The 19824-nt window shown below is 34.4% G+C and overlaps 1 protein-coding gene across 13 annotated transcripts in view; it reads right to left on the bottom strand.

Annotated features, from left to right (window-relative positions):
• DGKB (diacylglycerol kinase beta) overlaps positions 1–19824 on the bottom strand; it is a 799436-nt gene that overhangs the window by 586315 nt on the left and 193297 nt on the right. For 7 of the 13 annotated variants that reach the window (XM_055272542.2, XM_055272541.1, XM_055272544.1 and 4 more), the window contains exons 3-4: positions 6718–6794; positions 3030–3050 (exon numbers count right to left, since the gene is read on the bottom strand). In XM_055272542.2, the coding sequence (XP_055128517.1) occupies positions 3030–3050; positions 6718–6794 (98 nt within the window). The remainder of the gene's footprint in view (positions 1–3029; positions 3051–6717; positions 6795–19824) is intronic. The other 6 variants (XM_055272546.1, XM_055272551.1, XM_055272555.1 and 3 more) reach the window with 1 other exon arrangement.

The following is a 19824-nucleotide window of genomic DNA, read 5'->3' as shown; positions in this document are numbered from 1 at the left end:
CAATCTCTGTTCACTGCAATCTCCACCTCCTGGCTTCAAGTGATCCTCCTGCCTCAGCCTCCCAAGTATCTGAGACTACAAGCGCTCACTTCCTCACCCAGCTAATTTTTGTATTTTTAGTGGAGTTGGTATTTTACCATGTTGGCCAGGCTGGCAGGCTGGTTTTGAACTCCTGATCCCCAAATGATTGGCCCGCGTTGGCCTCCCAAAGTGCTGGGATTACAGGTGTGAGCCACCATACCTGGCCAAAAAAGCCATTTCTAATGATGAAAAAGCACAAGTAAAAACAACAGATAAACCCTAAAAATAAAATTTAGATGTGACAGAGTAATGTTGGTTTTAACTTACACTGGAAAAGTACAAAAAGATCACCTAAAAACCCCAGCATTAGTTTTTAACTTCTATATCATTTAATAAATGTTATTAAAGAGATGAAGGAACAAACATTCTACAATGTGAATTTAAATACCACTTTTCAAAGTTGGCATTTATCATTAAACTAAGGAGAGTTACTTGTTTATTTATTTCCCAAATGTATTTATGCTTGATTTCAAAACTTGTTTCTAAAGAAAGCAATTGGTCACAACTGGTATAATTGTATTTTATAATTGTAGGTAGACTTGATAAGAAGAGGAACATCACTGAAACTATATTGATGGTAATAGTGAAGAGAAGCAGAAATACTGGTTAACATACTATTTCTGTTCTTGCTAACTGTCCTAGCAGCATGTAGTTGGAGGAAGTGAAGCAATACAACAGACAATAGCTCTGCTATCAGGACAGCACTCAGGATTGTGGCCAGGTTTGGGAGGGGAAGCAAATTACATGTCATGTTCCCCACTCCTACCACGTGGTGGAAGGAAATTAGTTTTGTGTGCAGAAGACATCAGAGTTATAGTTCCTCAATTTAAAATGAGAAAATAAAGGAAACAGAATTTGTTGGTGGTATATCGCCAATATTCTCACTCTCATCTTTGGCATGTGCTCTAGAACTTTTCTATGAAATCACATTGGTCATTAAAGTATGACCACAGCCACTGTCTCTAAACATTAGTGGAACACCTGTTATGTGCAAGACACAGAGCTATTTATTATACATACACTTTAGAACCTAACCCTTTTAACAGTCCAATAGGGCTGATGCTCTCTTCCTTTTATAAGTGAACAAACTAAAGATAGAAAACTTGTCCAAGTTCCGTTAAGATGAATTCGGTTCAGTCAGACTCCTCAGACCATATTTTCTCTGTTATACTTTCTTTATGCTTTCCATAATGGAAAGGGTTGAATTTGGTTCTAGAAGGATAATTATAGATTACAGTAAAAAGGTTTTTATATCATTGTTAATAATTATATCAGTGTCATTATCCTTGTTAAAGACATTTAAAATATTACTTTAGGCAGCAGCACTACAAAAGGTAGGTTTTGAATCCCCAGGTTCCTTATTAAGGGGTAAAAGCATATTGTCTGAACGTAAAGGGTATACACATTAAGAGAAACTACAGTACAGAGTACAAAGTGCAAAAATAAAGCAAGCCCCTGTGGAGTTATGCAAGCGTAACTCAGCCTCAGGCCAAGGAACATCTACTGACAGGAAACATGTACGGAGAAAATCCTACACTCAGAGAACACTGATAGACAAAGAGCACACATAGAGCAGTAACATGTGCAGGCTCTCATTCTTCTCCCCTTGAATACCCTCAGTTTTGTCAATTCTTTCTATTCTGTAACTGCAATTTCTTGCCTGCTAAGCCACTGCACATGAAAAAAAGACTGGGCAAGGAAAAGGAAGGAAGACACTCATTCTGCTAACCCTCCAAAAAGTTAGAGCTTATTTTGACATGAGTTTTCAGACAGCCTCTAGTAAGGATGTAGGTTGTGCGGAAAGGTGTGTTTGTTGGGTGCTCAACAAAAGTCATTTAATAGCCAAGTCCTGAAAATGCAGACATTCTTGAATGACTACATTGGAGTAAATGAAAACAATCATTTACTCCAAGGGATTGACTCTTAAGTGTCATAAAGCCTATTTAGTCCATATTTGGGGAAACAAGTTTCCAGAAAAGTCACAGATGAAATCAGGAAAAGGCCATCCTCTGAAACGGAGGCTAGTAAATCTTGCCACAGTCAATGAGTTGCCATATTACCAATGCCTCTTTATACAATATTGTAAGATGTAGGATCTGTATCTAAGTCCACTAGTATCATTCTGATGTTATAATTGTACTTTACGTGTTGGACATGAAATTACAGTGGCTGTTGTCATTAAAACCATCAAACAATTTAAGAATAAGAAGAAGCTAGTACATATCCAAGATTGCCCAAAGGAGATAATATTACGGTTTTAGACAACTCATGCATTTTAGTAAGAAATATTTCTACAGTGGCGAAGACAATTGATATAGCTACTCTAGTGTGATTAAAAATATCCATTTAGAGCACCTGAAAATGTGTTGTAATTCTGTGCACTCGACTGAACTACTGATCTAAAACTTAATTTACAAAACAGATTTTCAGGGAGAGTGGTTGAAGCAACAGATGGAATAATCTTCCCAGGAGGGCAAAATCAGCAACTCTTTGCTTATGTTTCCCCCACAGATTCTATCACAGCACTGTAGACAAAACAAAACAAAACAAAGCCTTATCATTGCATTTTAAATGCAATTTTAAAATTTCCCATGGTAAATTAATAAATTAAGACTTTTACTAAATAAAATATAATAGCACAGCCTTATATATCTTCATGAAATTAGAAAAATAAATTCCAGAGTCTACAAAACTGAAGGCCACACTTGAGACCCTTTTTGTCTATTAAGGTACCAGCTCCTATTAAGGCACCAAATCCTCTGATGGATTAAAAAAAAATTGTCACATCCAACTCAAGTTATAACCTATGAGTATTATAGGCAATCTTGTATACTATAGAAATCATATTGGTACAGAAGTATAGTTCAGTGATATGGATGAGAAATTCATAGATCATATCAGAATAAAGAAAGAAAAGACAGACTTTAATAGAAAAGAAAATGTCTTACTTGGTTAAGAATGTCTTGTTTCTGTGCATGCAAGGAAAGAAAGAATACATGTGTTAATGTAAGATAATTTATACTCATTATCTCATATCTCTGATTATTTAGCTAAAAGTTCAAGTTTACAGGTTGATTTTAAAACATACCCTAGATCCATAGCGGCATCAGTATAAGTTAGAAAACTGATAGAAATGCAAATTCTTGACCCCCACCTCAGAAACACTAAATCTAAAACTGCGTGGGGTTGGGGGCAGGCAGGCAGCAATCCATGTTTTAACAAGACCCCCGGCTGATTCTGAGGTACACTAAAATTTCAGAATCAATGACTACATCAATCTTTGTATATAATAAGCAAACTGTTCTGACATTAGATAAATATAATATGTAACACATAGAGTGTGATTAAAATATTTTAGAGGATTAATAGAAATATAACCATCTATATAAAGGTATATTAGATTTTGAATATGTATTTCCCATTTCTAAGATTTCCTTCTATTAGCATCACACCTAGCATCTCTCCATACTCTTAAAGATTAAAATATATTTCTATATACATCTGCCACTTTCTTCCCATATCTCAGCTGTGAGTGGAATAATTTGGAATTGAACTTGAAGTCCAAGATCAAAAGAAAAAAAAAATGCGTGGAATGCTAAACTGGCTTCCCCTCATACTACCAAATTCTACTGCTCTCAGGAGACTATTTATATGGCCTATGTTTTACTGAGAATAACCTCACTGAGACTGGATCTCTGCTACAAACTAGCTGTAATAATGTTCTTAACATTATATTATTTACACAAGAGTAGGTGGAGGCTGATAAGACCCTCTCCCCTAGTGAGGCATGAGTCATTAATATGTATGTGTACTGGGAAGTGCCACACTCACTACAAAAGCAATGTTTTCCCATGCCTTGCCCTAACCTTTCTCCTTCCTATCTAAGAGGAGGTTCCTCTCCCCTATGGCTTGGTCAATGAAGTGAAGAGCACAGGGCATTAGCCTTAAACTGGGATTCTAGTCAATTAGGTTTTTGTTGTGGTTACTGTCACAAGCTAGCTGGTGAATCTTGGACAAATCATTTCACTTTTCTTAAAATAGTTTCTTTATTTAAAAACTTTGTAATTTTATTAATTTGGGAATCTCAAGACCTTTGAATGGTTTTTATTCCTACAGAATCTTTAAGGCTATTGTTTAGATTTCTCTTATTCATTTCTTCAAGGAATGATTATCAAATGATCTTTAAAAGATAGGAATTAAAAATAAATGATTTATTCACATATTATACTTAATATTTTTTCTCTATTAAAATAGACTTCAACAGGTCATATCTTTTTTGGGTTAAATTTTTATCCTCAGCACTTTAAAACTTCAGTAATTCAAGTGAATTATAAGCAAAATAATACATCTACGATTTAAACAGCTTTATGTTGTAGGAGGATAAGCAATTTAATTTTTGCAAATACATTTTATATAAATGATACAAGCTGTGTTCCTTTTAGAAAACAATGAATTAATTATTCATTCCAAATTCAGGTTGCATTACTCAATTGTCCATTTTTTCTTGTGTAATCGAGCATCATTAATTAGTCATCAGTGCAAACAACTTGGGGGTCAAATTGACCAGCCAATGGAGAGTGATAACTTCACATGTGAATTGACATTAGGAATTCTGTCATATTGTAAGAGTAATTTTTTATAAATTGGATGAGGTCATGTATTGAAGAGAACTTAAAGGGCATAAAGATTTATTTCTCATCATTAGATATTCTTAATTATTTTCAATTGGCTTTTAGAAGATACATACTAGTTTTTTAAATGGTTATATTAGCCTTAAAATTTTCTTCTGAAGGAAAAATTTTATGAAAATTAATTAAGATCGGAGAGTGGTTTTGCTCTTAATTTAGAATTGTTCTTGGGTTGTAATGAGATCTTTTTGTTTTTCAACTGTTCATTATTTTAATAACACGTTTCAACAATAGATCTGTACATTTATGAAACATATTACATTGTTGAAAAGGGTGATATGTGAGTCTAATAATGAATCTAATAACTACCTTAATAAATGCAGCATATGGTGACTGATAATTCTCATGAAATATATAATTACAGTAAAACTAAGTCTTGAGAGTCCTATAAATAAAAAAATAATTGAAGCAAAAAGGCTGCTTTGCAAACAAGATCATTTAACTGAGTTTGTTGCCAGCAGCTATCATTATGGAGAAAAACAGGTTTTATCTCTGTATATAGATTAGATAAGTTTTCAAATATTGTTGTGAATATGAATATTAATGACAATTTTTGTGTCTTATAGCAATTCAGTGCTATAATTCATCTTTACTTTTCCCACTCTGCTTTCTTAGGCTTTGAGAGTCTCAGTTTTGTAAGTTTAGCTGCTAACTTTTTTTTTCCTCCTCTTCTATGGCATCTAGAAAAATACAAGGAAAATGTAGGCCAAACATCTATTTTTTTTTCTAATACAGAAAAATGGGAACGGCTTTAAATAGCCTTTATTTTCTCCATCATTTGTAGGCACCAAATATTAATTTTATTTTTTAAGAAGAAAATAAATTCCAGGCTAAAGAGTTTTAAAAGTTACAGTAATGTACCAGAATGTAGAGAGAATAAGAAAATATGACATGAAAAATAGCTAGCTATGAGAAATACTGACAGGAAATTTCAAAACAATTTGAATATCTTGAGGGTTATGATAACTAAAATTAAGTTCTAGAAATCCCAGGGAAGTACAATATTGAAAGATAACTAAGAAGTATGGTCTTGCAAGCATACAAAAACAAAACAATAATAGCAAAAAATAAGTCACATTTTAGTCAGCAAACAAATCTATCTAGTTAATACATCCTGACAAAAGGGTCTTTTGCAAAGAGAAGTTTGAAGCAACGTAAATGTTGCCTTCTGAAGCTGCAAATGAACTAACAGTAGTGATGATCAAACATTTAAAATGTAACATCTCTCAACTAATACTAAATAGGTTATTTAACAAACAATTAGGAAGGAAAGGGCATTCATTCCAGCATGGTGTTCAAAAGCAATTGACAAGACATGCAAAGTTTTCATAAGAAAATCTTAAAGAAATCTTAAGCTTACTGGTAAAAGGTAAAATAGAAGATTAAAAAAATTCCTCCCTTTTTGTACAAGTTGGCTCCTTAAGGTAACAGACCAGGTATAAGCAACACAAAATCCTTCTTTGGTCAAGGAAGGAAGTGCCTGAAAGGGGTAATTCCCTACCCCTACACCAATATCCATTTTGGATTGAAATTTGTGGGTCATAGACTGAGAGCCAAGCATACTTCTTCTCTATTTTATCCAATGCTGTTTCCTGACTTCTAGGAAAAGAACCAACCCTACACGTAAATGATTCATGTTCTTTCAAGCATACAATATAGAAAAGTTATTTGAATGAAAAATGTACAACATTTAATATATCTTCTAGAATAGCATTGCATTATGAACTTCATTTAGTTTATGTTATGACACATGGTAAATGGTTTATGGTGTGCATATATATGCATACACACATACACATATACATACATCTGTATCATACATATATAATGTATATGTGTACATATACATACACACACACACACATACATTTATCCAAGAATTTTTTATTAAGAAATACCCTCTTCCAAGCATATATATGAAACTGATATAAAGAAAAAGAAGTTTTACCCCTTCAGGATTATACTTTGCAAGCACACCATTACCATGGAATTCTTCAAGAACATCCTTTAATTTCTTTGTAGAATCTATAAAAAACAGAAAACACAAAAATTGTTTATATGCACATACTGTGGTTGTGTAGCCCAGTCCAGAAACAGAGACCACCTAAAATGTAAATAAGCATCAGCAGAAACTAAATTTAAAAACCAACATATAAAATGTCTCTTGCCATTTTTGAAAGGCTATTTAATTGGAAAAGAAATTGCAAAGAAACAAAAAGATCACTGTGTTAAATAAAAACAATACTGCTGGATAAGAAAAATAAAATGGGTAGCTAAGCCTCAATGGTTACGTTTTAGTATCTTGTAGATATTTTTAAGGAGACTTTTCTCTGTATACATAGCACAACTAAACTAAAGCCTACTTTAGTAATTAAAGCTTTAGTAAGTAAGCTTTAATTTAGTTGTGTCACATATTTTACCTTATATATGCATGATGAATAACATTTTAGTTTTGTTATGTATAAATTAAAGCTTACTCTATTCAATGAAGAAACAAAGCTTAGACATATTACCAAAAGAATTATAAATTATTTTCTTCAAAAGTACTATTATTTTTAAGCCTTTCATCTTATTAGTTGGTAACAACAAATTTTAATAAAATAATGTCATAAAAGAATTATCAGTATTACAATTAAAGTTAAATACATCAATATGATATAGATATATTCATTCAGTCTACTAAAATATGCTCATTATACTTATTGAAATATAATTTTTGATTTAGAAATCTCAGAATTACAATGCTTTTTTTTTTTTTTTTGAGATGGAGTCTCGCTCTTTCGCCCAAGCCGGACTGCAGTGGCACTATCTCGGATCACTGCAAGCTCCGCCTCCCGGGTTCATGCCATTCTCCTGCCTCAGCCTCCGGAGTAGCTGGGACTACAGGCGCCCGTCACTGCGCCCGGCGGGCGGATCCATGAGGTCAGGAGATCGAGACCATCCTGGCTAACACGGTGAAACCCCGTCTCTACTAAAAATACAATGCATTTTTAAGTTAGAAGGAAATAATAGCTAACAAATATGGGTAAGTCATCTAAATATTTAATCAAGTTTGAATAATAATGAAAAAACCTCAAAATTAAAATGTAGGAAATACGTGGATTTCCCAGTTTTCTTTTATGGAACAGAGCATGGAAAATTACTGGCTACCATTTGAATATAATTCTTATTGACCTTCCCTAAGAGTCAGTGATACTTGGACTACCACAAAATATTTTCTAGTTCCAGAAAACTAATTCACAAATTAGCTTTTGAAACATCCTGCTAGAAAACTCTCTCATAGATGCCCATTGAATACATAATGCCTATATTTTGTGAATTATACTTTTACTTGAAGTGTACCATTTCCTTTCTTTATATTGTAAGTTCTGTGGGTTTGTGTATGTGTGTGAAACAGATAGATAGATAGATAGATAGATAGATAGATAGATAGATAGATAAGAGTTTTGCTCTTGTTGCCCAGGCTGGAGTGCAATGGCATAGTCTCGGCTCACTGCAACCTCCATCTCCTGGGTTCAACTGATTCTCCTGCCTCAGCCTCCCAAGTAGCTGGGATTACAGGGGCCCACCACCATGCCTGGCTAATTTTTATAATTTTAGTAGAGACAGGGTTTCACCACATTGGCCAGGCTGGTCTCGAACCCCTGACCTCAGGTGATCCACTCGCCTCGACCACCCAAAGAACTGGGATTACAGGCATGAGCCACCATGCTCAGCCTGTGAAACAGTACTTTTAAGTGAGATAAAATTCGTGTCACATAAAATTGACTACATTAACAATTTCAAAGTGTACAATTCAGTAATTTTTAGCATATTCATGATGTTGTGCAATTATTACCATTAATTAATCCCATAATATTTTCATCACCCTGTAAAGAAACTTTATACCCATTAAACAGTCACTCCCTGTATTTTCTCCTCTCTAACCTCTGGCTATCATTTATCTATTTTCTGTGTCTATGGATTTGCCTATTCTGGATGTTTCATGTAAATTGAATCATATAATATGTTTCCTTTGTGTCTGGCTTCTTCCACTTAGCTTAGTGTTTTCAAGGTTTTTCCATGTTATAACATGTATCAGTACTTCACTCCTTTTTATAGCTGAATAATATTCCATTATAATGAATATATTCTATTTAAAAAATCTATTTATCAGCTGATGTACATTTGACTTGTTTCCAGGTTTTGGCTGTTAAGAATGCTGCTATGAACATTCAAGTATACAAGTTTTTGTATAAACATATATTTCAATTCTCTTGGCTATATACCTGACAGTAAAATTGCCAGATCATACAGTAACTCTATGTTTAATGTTTTGAGGAACTGCCAAATTGATTTTCACAACAACTATACCATTTTACATCCCCACCAGTAAGGTATAACGGTTCCAGTCTCTCCATATCCTTGCCAACACTTGTTATTTTCTAACCATTTTTTCGTTATAGCCACTTGTTATTTTCTAACCATTATAGCCATCCTAGTGGATGTGAAATGATTTGAGTCACATCTAATTAGTCATTCACTAATGACTAATAATGTTGAGCATCTTTTTATATGCATATTGGTCATTTGTATATTCTTTGGCAAAATGTCTATTCAAGTTCTTTGACCATTTTTTAATTGGACGGTTTGTCTTTTTGTTGTACACATCCTCTGGGGAGTGTGTGTGTGTGTGTGTGCGCATGCGCGTGTGCTCACGCATATTTGCTTGATGCCTATACAGCTTCCTATGTATTTCTTTTTTGGCATATAATTTGATGGCATTTTCCATGTTGTGATCAGAGTTAATTTTTTATGTCATGTCCCTTGCTAGATTGGAGGTTGTTCTAGGGCAGAAAATGTGTGTTTTCATTTTTGCACACCTTTTAACTTTATCACAAAGTTGAAACAATAGAATTGCAATAAATATTGAGATTAAATTAATCAGAGCTATTCCTAAAGGGCAATAAATTACAATAATTGCTTCTATATGGACTTTGTTAGAAACTTACACTGCAGAGAGAGACCAAACTGTATATTAAAAAGAGACATGAAGCTGACCCCTTATTCTCAAATCCTTCTTTGTGGATAATAAGGCACTATTCTAAGTTAGCAGAACTGCTTTTACTTCTTTTTATCCATAATCATAGATGCAACCCATACTGTGCAGACCCACAGAGACACACACATATACAGATGCATACATTCTGGAATATCATATCTCAAGAGACTATGTTTATTTTAACCATATCTTAGGCCAATGATAAAATGGAAGGCAGAGAAAACAATTTTGGTTTCTCCCACATAGGCCTGCCACACAACTTTAGAGACACTGCTTAGATAGCCTTTTCGTTTCAGGTTTCTATGAGAGTAAAAAACACATTCAATAATTATTTATAAATGACTCAGAGAATGGGAAAGCTCATAAAATTATTTCTACAATATTTTACTAGTGTACTGGTCACAGTTTATACTGAATATTCTTAGAGAAATCATGAGCTAAATTAACAGCCAAAAACCTCTAGATATATGACTGCCCTTTCCGTGAACTAGGGCTCAATAATGACTTGGTCTGAGACAATTTAAGGTGCTCTAGTTGATATTCAGATGAATCACTATCAATTCAACTCACTGCCTCTCCAATTCTCAAGTTCCAGTTCTAATATCTTAATATCTGAAGTTTAACTATGACCTGATCTCCACTTCACAATCTAGTTTGGAAACTGGAGCATTATCTTGTTCTTATATTCCTGTCTCAATAACATTTATTGGGCCCAGTTTCTCTAAGGCTGAGGCCCTGACTTGACCGGTCAATCTTCTAAAGATTAGGATTTGAGTATGGAACACCAGAGAGTTCAGGATATCCATAACCTTTCAACAGCATTGTTTTTACATGAATTATCTACATGTCTTCTTGGGCACCCAAATTGCACTAGGTTGTGAAAATCCTACTGCTATGTTTTACCTTTTTTTTGTGGGGGGAACACACATTTATCTTATTTGTAACTTAATTGCTTGTCCAAATTTCTTCCTATGGCCTATCATCATAAACATTCCTATCTTTTTTATTGTGCCAACTCTGAGTTACATTCTGTCCAAAATTACACTGGGGCAGTGGAGAGGGGAAAGGATCTATAACTAGGCCTGATCTGCCTTCTAGGACAAAATAAACAGAGGAAGTTATACCTGGATGAACAGATAGTAAGACGTGGCCTCAGTCATAATTCAGCTAATAATAGAGCTTCAGGAAAGAGCACAGTGACAGATACTAGGCTGAGCAATGCTGAGAAATCCAGGCAAGCAGCCAGCCAGGCAGGCAGCTGTGAGCTTGGAGATCAGTTTAGTAAATACATGTCTGTAATGGGAGAAAGAACCTGGAAGACTGGCCAGTGAAGTGCTAGGCATCCCAGTGCTGAGCAGCCAGGTTGAAAAGAGCAGGTTTAGTTCTTGGGATAAGGGAGCTGGACAGATGCTCAGTGCAAAAGATTGGGTCTCCTGGAAAGCAAAGGAGGGGTATGACTTGGGGAAATTCTGAAACATGGGGCTAATTTCAGAGGTTCCTATGCTTGGCTTGACTAGCAGGGCAGGATACTTGGAAAACAACAGTGAATACAAATTACTGCCCTTTGACTAACATATCCATTTTCCCAGCAAGTAATTTAATACTGTGCCAATAACTACAGCTGAGACAATGGGCTGTCTTTTTCATCACTGTCAGAATCACCTTAGAGCTGAAAATGGTACTGAGCATGAAAGTGGGAGGTGTTTTATTAAGCAAACATTCTTGGAATGAGCTGGGAAAGAACAAAGAAAATGTTTATGGGGAGATGAGTTGACTTTCTCCTATACTTTACCTTTCTATCACCTGCTCTGGTACTTGAGTAATCCCAGGGGCCCCCCAAAATGCACACACCCTGTGAATCTTCTCATTTTGGCTGAGTCATGTAATAAACAATGCTATGAGAGTTAAATGAGCTACATTTTAGGGACCAACATTAAATTTTTATTTACTTTTACAACATTCAGAATTTTTACACGATTTTCAAGAAAAATTAAAGACCCTTTACATTCGTCTGAATTGAAAATAAATAAATGACTAATAGCATTTAGTGATATTTAGAAAATGCAAATGGATCCTAAAAAGTACTACACGAAAAATGAAACCGTTTTAGTTCCTCTCACATCTCTTTAGGCATCTGTTACATCTTGAGTGAGCCTCCTTTGTGATTTTCCTGCCTCTTTGTCTCTTTATTCCAAAAAACTCAAGACATACTTGTCAGATTAATCTCAAAGGCCCCATGAAGTAATGGAGAGATTTAAAGCCAGCTAGATTTAGATTTGAATCTTGGCTCCGGAATTCTTGGCTGAATGTCCCTGGGCATATTTTTAACCTCCCTATGGTTCAGTTTTCTAATATTTAAAATGAGAATAATGATAGGGATCTGGCAATACTGTGTCTAGCAAAGTGTCTGGTGCCCAATAAATCCTTGTTCCTTTGTTTCATCCTAAACGTGACTTTAAACAAATCATCACCCTTCAACAGTTTCCTGTTGCCTTTGGATTGAAGCACAAACTCCTCCTCTTGGCACCAGAGGTGTGTCAAAATATGATCCAAATCTATCTTCCAACAGTTATTTTCTGTATCTTCCATATTTACTATTCAATATCCATTCATCCAGTTCTGAAGACATCTCATCATCCCATGATTTTAGAGCTCTTCTTTTGCTGATGATTTTTTTTTTCCTCAGGAATTCCTCCAATGTCGAGTGAAGTTCAACATAATGTATGGCATGGTTTATCTGTCAACTTATCCACAAAATCTCTCAGGACCTCCTCAAACACAGTAGGTCGTAACTCATCCTCCATGGGACACCCCATAATAACTCTCTTATAATCTACATCTGATTTGTACATTGGGCACTAGCAACACTATTAATTATAGCTTGAATGCATGAGCATTTTAGGGTTTGCAAAGTGTTCTATTATATCATTTAAAATTCACAGTAATGTTAACAAATATTCACTGCACTTAACGCATGAAGAAATCAAAGTTAAGGAAATTATTACCTACTTAGGATCACACAGCTAAAAAGTTTGACATAATGATTCAAGCTATTGTATATGACCCAAACCCATTCTCGTCACTTTGGAAAAAGAACAAATACAAGTTTATAATTTGGCTTAGGAACCTTGTTATTACACAGCTAAAATCACACAGTCAAAATAATGTGCAGTAGTGATTCAAACTCCTGTACAGTAAATATATTTTAAAGGTCAAGGCCAATAATTTTGCCACCTAAATACTAGTCATAGCTGCTGTGAGAAGACTATCATATATTCTACTGTTAAAGCCAAGACCCAACTTACAAAATGCATTTGTCGTTTTTGTAAATAATGTGTTTTTAGTGGACTGACTGTAAGTTCATTATCTGGTGTTTTTTTTTTAACCAAAATAGTGCCATGTTTCCCACGTTCAGTAAAGATATTGGTTTTTCAGGCCAATATGGTAGTTTTTACAAAGTGAGAGAGGCTCAATGGGACCATGGAAAAGTCATCTTTCGGGTCTCTTAATTCAGTGCTTTCAAAAGTTTCCTTTAAAATCTAAGCCTCCCCACATAGCTTTTTCCTCTTATCACAAAAGATATTCATGGTCTAGGATACTTTTCCTGTGCTCAGCAAAAAAGCATTTTTTCAGGAACTATATTAACCCTGTAGTAGAGAGGGCTCTGCAACTTCAACTGTTTAAAGAGAAGATTTTTCTAATTTAAATACTTACCTAGCATTAATGTGCAGACACATTAATGTATTTAAATTAGAAAAATCTTTATCAATTATGTCAATGTTAAATTTAAAGTTATAATGAATTTATATAATTTAATTGTATAAGTGTACAGTTAAATTGTATAATTGTTGTGCAGACAACATAGTAGCATTCAGTCCAATGTCACATTTCATAAAGTTTCCCTTAGCTATATAGTACTTAAAAGTAGTGAAATAGTGCTTTATCTTCATCTAACCCAGTAATACTCAAACCTGGATCCATATCAGGATCATCCGGGGAGCTTTTAATATACGCTGATGTTTGCGCTCAAAACACAGTGAGGCAGATTTAATTAGCCTACATCTCCATGACTGGCTAGTCATGAGGACCTTTAAAAAAGCCTCTCAGTTGAGTCTTATATGCAACTGAGACGGAATTAATCACTGCTCTCATACTTAAATACATGCATAAAGAAAGTGAGAGTTAATCAGCAATTTTTGTCCTGCTAAATTTTCCTATGTCTGAATATATATTTTGTCTGATTGCTACACGGGGAACTTCTTTTAGGGAAGAAAAAAAAAACCTCATGAGAACATTTTATTTAAAGATTTATTTACTCTCACCTTAGGTCACAATAGCAAAAATAGCATTTTGGAATCCAGCAGAGAGATCCAGAAAATAATATTGTCATTAAATGAAATTCCCCAGATGATACAAAAGAAGTTCTACTTAGAGCCAGCAGCAGAAAATAAATACCTACGGGACTATAGAATAAGAGATTTAGAGAACTAGTCACTAAGAAACAGAAGTTTTTATCTACTTGTGTGAGAATTTTCATAAAAGTACAAAGAGATCGAAAAAGAAATACGGTACTATTGTTAAAAATAATAACAGCCATATTGTAGCAGTTTATATGCTATTTGAAATCTATACACTTGGATTTTTAAAAATCTTAAAAATAATATTCTAATGATACTGCTACACTGGGAAAAGCTGTACAAAAACCAAACCCTCTGTTCAGGTCTTTGCTCCGGGCTCACCACAGGATTCTGGGAAAATCCTTTAAGCTGCTCTGAGTGCAAGTCACTCTCTACCTGTTCCTGCTAAGCTCTTGGGATCATCGTTAGCTTAAAAGGATAATGGGCATAATATCTTTGAGCAAACTGTTATACATATAGCAATAAGTATTTCTACTTACCAAAAACAAAAACTAGTTAATTCCAAAATGAGAATATGAAGAAAATTTCCTTTCTCCTTTTCATATTTATTATCATTGTTAATCCTCTTAAACATCAGTTTTTATTAACTCTTTCTTGTATTTGCTAGTAATTTTTACTCCATCTATCTACATCTAATGTTTTGATGTATGACTGTAATCCAATGCCTTGCACAAAATATTTGTAAGAGTGATTTTTCTGATAGACAAATATCTGCTAATTTAGCCAGCAACCCTATCCAGACACTAGGAACCTGTGAAATAATTTCCACCTTTATACATATTTTATTGTGTAGAAAATACATTAAGAAAAAGAGTATACTTGCCTTCGAGCCACTCATCTATACTATAACTAAAAACTTCTATTGAAAACATAATTGCTAATTAAGAGATATTATTAGGGACAGAATTGACTGGTGTGGACCAATAGCGTGCTGGTAAATGTTTAACAACTGTTCAGGATGTGAAGGGTGCTTACTGTAGTGTTTGCCAATTGCTGTCTTGTAAATATTTCCACCATGACAATTTCAAGCCTCCCACATGACATCATTAATGTGGAGTTGGGAAAGAATGCTAACATTCAGCTCTGATAAGCAATAATTAATGAATCAATCTATATGTGATTTTTTTGTACTTTAGAAACAATAAATAGGTGTTTAAAGACAAATCTGGAGATAAAGAACAGAAATAAAAGCCTGCAGCTATGACTTCTTAATCATTCTTTCAAATACTCTCAAGCCACCTATTGAGTTTAGAACAAGTACTGTTCTAACTACTGGAATATATCACTGAACAAAACAGAAAATATGCCTAATCCTATAGTTTGTATTCTAGTGCAAGAAGATAGATTACAAACATAGTACATTATTAAGACATTCTTATATCAATGCAGTATAGAGATGTGATGGCATGAAAGTGTTAGTGGTGGAGTGGTGGAGTAGGAAAGAGGAATTATTTTGAAAGTAGAACCAAAAGGATTTCCTTATTGATTGGATATGGGTTGTGAAAGTAATGTATCAGGAGTCCCAAAGTTGTAGAAATGAGCAATTGGAGGGATAAACTTGCCAATAAGTAAAATGAGGAACACTGCAGAGGAAGCATGTTTGGAATGGGGAGTCTTCAATTTTAGTTTTAGGCATTTTATATTTAATAAATCTATTAGATATCCAAGTGTAGCCATTAGGAAAGCAATTATTTATGAGTGTGGAACCCAATAGAGAAGCCTGGGCTGAAGAACTAAATTTGAGTGTAATTTCTATATAAACCGTATTTAACTGGATGACATCACATGGATAGTGATTGTAGATAGATAAGATAGCAAGGACTGAGTTTTGGAGCACTCTGCAGTTCAAGTACCAGGAAAAGAGAAGCAATCTGCTAGGAAACTAAGAATGAATGCCTAGTGAAATAGCAAGAATACCAGGAAAAATAATGTATCCTAAAAGCAAAGTGTCATGTAATATCAAGTTAAATGAGGAGCAGATTTAGCAAGACTTTTAAGTTTAGCCAGAAGGAAATCATTTGTGTCCCTTTTAACGGCTGTTTCAATTCAGTAGCTGGGAAAAAAAAAAAACAAAACAACAACAACAAAAAAACACCAGAGTGAGTTTAAGAGAAAATATGATGAGAGGAATGGGAGGCAGCAAATACAGGCAACTCATTCAAAAACATTTTTTTTTGCCATAGAAGGAAAGAATTTGGGCAGTAGCTAGACTGCAAGAAGTGAAGACAAGATAAATTTTTTAAGAAAAGAGAAAAAAAAATAGCATGCTAATAGAAATTATTCAGTCGAGAGTGAAAAAAATAAAAAAATTTAAAAAAAGTTTTAAAACACCCACTAGAATGTTGTCCTTTAGTGGGTGAGAGAGAATGCAATCTTCTTCACAGCAGAAGGTCTGGCTTAGAGTGGAGGCATGGACAGTTTACCTAAGTAGGAAGGCAGATTGACAAGTGCTGCTTAACTACCATTCACTATTTGTGGTGACATAATTGCTATTGGTAAGTGGATATAATAATAATGTTTTCTTTGTCCATAGGCTGGGATTAGTAGCTGGTGCATAGTATATATTCATTGACAGTCAGCCCTTATCATCATCATCTGTGCCATCAGGCTTAAGCTAAGCTCTGGGGATTTCATTTTTCTATAACCTTAATTTCAGATTATTCACAATTTTCTTAATTTTCTTTTACATTTTCACTAGATGCTTTTAACTTCCTCTCTTTAACCAACAACTTGAATACAATATAAGATGTCTTAAAGTTCTATGTAAAATAGAAATTGTGTATTTTTTGTGTTGGAAAATTCACTTTTGCGGGCAATAGAATTAAATGCAGACATTTTATGCGTTTAAATCAAAATGTTTAAGGAAATGCAAGTATGAGTTACATTTTTGAATGTGTACATTAAAAATATTTAAACCCACGCTAATTCAGAAGATGACAATTTCATTTTATTTTATTTTTTAAGTTCTTATGTGGGTTGCAAAACACTTACTGAGAAACCAAACATTCTGGCAACAATTCTGTATTCTCTAGTCACAGCACTAATAACATCCTGTTTTAAGACAATACAAAATCACTAAAGTTTCCAGTTAGTTTCTGAACATAAGAAGATTCAGCTCTCTGTACACTTACCAACAAACACAATATTAGGCAATGTGGAGAAAACAAAGTCTATTTCTCCTGTGAGCATATACATTTTAAGGAATATTATTTGCTCACATACATATTTTAAAGAACACAAAACTCCAAAATATTGTCCCCAAATCTTACATTGAGAACAAAGCTCAGGAATGCGTCATATTTATCTTGTGGTTTTATGCACCCACTCATCTTTATGGTATGTCAGGAGGCATGAAGCTTTAATGTGAGAAGGAAGCTATAACTAACTGGACAAATAATTAAATGTAGTTGAAGAATTTGCTTCCAGATCTTGGCTCTTAGATGATCTATAGGATAGTCTTCTCACAAAGTAGACCTTCATTTTCTCTTTCTAATACTTCAAAGAAACAATACTTAAGGACTCTTCCAGCTACAGCATTCTCTGATTCTATGATAGTGCATATCTCCAGATACTTACTAGAACTTGCAGCCCCACATCTCCTAAACATTCCCTTCCTCATATTCCTCTCTAATTTTCACTCCTCTCTATCCCTACCACACTTTTAAAGAGCAAGTTTACATTGAGGAACTTGCCAATTTCTAATCCCACCACCAGGTAAACTGAAAAATATGAGGAAGGCGAAGAAAATATTTCAGTTCAGAAAGCGATAATTTTCTAGCACGTCAAATTCCCCAATGGTATCAGTACCTCCAGTGATATTGGCACTGGTGTTATATTTCAGGAATATCTTCAGAATTATAGTTATTACTCTAAAAATAATCATTTGATCAAGCTCTCTAAAAGCTTATATTGACTGTATTAAGCTGTGAACATTGCCTACAATGTGACAATCAATCTTTATATTTTTTTAAAAATTTAGGGGAGGAGAACTGACTGGAGTCAAAACACTGCAGGTATGCATATTGTTTCTTAGTTCTGAAAATCCCTGTGAAATAGTATTTAGAAGGGAAATCTATAATCTTGATTTGTACAAAATGGCACCTTTCACAATCTATGTTCTTACACTGGAATATTTGTTATAACAAACTTTGTCATAATTTGCTATCAAATTAAAAAATACCTGTTCAAATACTAGCTAAATGTGTAGGGTATTGTAAGCAAGGTGATTTATGATGTATCTTAGCTGTATTTCAGACATTCATCTGGTAAAAACAAAGCTAGCCCTACATTATTTAAACATTTTTAAAGAAAGAAAGAAGAAAGAAAGAAAAAGAAAGAAAGATAAATAAATAAAGAAAGAAAGAAAGGAAAGAAAGAAAGAAAAAGAAAGAAAGAAAGAAAGAGAAAAGAAAGAGAAAGAAAAAAAGAAAGGAAGGAAGGGAAGGAAAGAGAAAGAAAAGAAAGAAAGAAAAGAAAGAGAGGAAGAAAGGAAAGAAAGAAAAAGAAAGAAAAAGAAAAGGAAAGAAAGAAAGATTTTGTAAAGGAGTTTAGTTACAAAGCCAGTTTGAGATGGTTTTAGAGATTTATAGTCCATGCAACATTGCACTATCTGAAAATCAAAGATGAGCAGTTCCATTGTGTAAGGCTGCAGCAGTCTTCAAAGTGAATTGTAGAATTCCTTTGACCGATGTGCTTATATTACAAAGAACATTCTCAGTCATATTGATATTGGTATTTTTTTTAACAAGCACCATCTCATAAATTCATTCAGTAATGAAAAAAAAAACTGCCAAGAACATCAAACATAAAATCTGCCAAAGGAAAGCGAACGCTATTTATTTGTTTCCTAGGGCTGCTATAAAAAGTTACCACAAACCTGGTGATTTAAAACCGCAGAAATTTACTTTTGCATAATTCTGGAGGCCAGAGGTCTGAAATCAAGGTGTCAGCAGGGTTGTTTTTTTCCGAAGGCTCTCATGGAGAATTTGTTTCACGCCTCTCCTCTAGTTTCTGGTGGCTGCTGGAAATCCCTGGCAACCTTTGGCTTGCAAACTCATCCCTCCAGTGGCTGCCCTGTCGTCGCATGATCTTCTCCCTTTCTGTCTTTCGCATTAGGCTTAGAGCCTATCAGAAATCCAGGATAATCTCATCTTGATATATTTAATTTGATTATACTTACGAATCACATTAAATGTAATTACAAAAGTAATTTACATTACTTTTCCCAAATATAAAGTCACCTTAACGGTATCCAGGGGTTAGGATTTGGACATATCTCTTTTAAAGGGGAAACTAATTGAACTCAGTGGGCAAAACTTGAAAGATGATGTTCAACCAAAACCTTCTCTGATGCATAGCCCTAAAATCCTACCGCATTTTGTAAAATTGTTATGTGGTATGTTCATTTAGGGCCTCTGAGAAGCCTTAAGTTGCAAGAAGCTGGTAGAAACACCTGTGAAGGATAAAGAGGAGCAGGAGTAGGCAAGGAGCACCTTCAGACTGTGACGCTGGTCTAACAGCAGCGAGAGGGGACAAGAAGGTCGCGGATGGGGTAGCTAGGCTTCATACTGTGGTATAGCTCTGAGAATGTCTCCAC

The sequence above is a fragment of the Symphalangus syndactylus genome, chromosome 3 (genome assembly GCF_028878055.3).
Source record: "Symphalangus syndactylus isolate Jambi chromosome 3, NHGRI_mSymSyn1-v2.1_pri, whole genome shotgun sequence".
In the NCBI taxonomy this organism is placed as follows: domain Eukaryota; kingdom Metazoa; phylum Chordata; class Mammalia; order Primates; family Hylobatidae; genus Symphalangus; species Symphalangus syndactylus.
The sequence above is the reverse complement of the archived record's forward strand: the minus strand, read 5'-3'. Positions and strand labels throughout refer to the sequence as shown.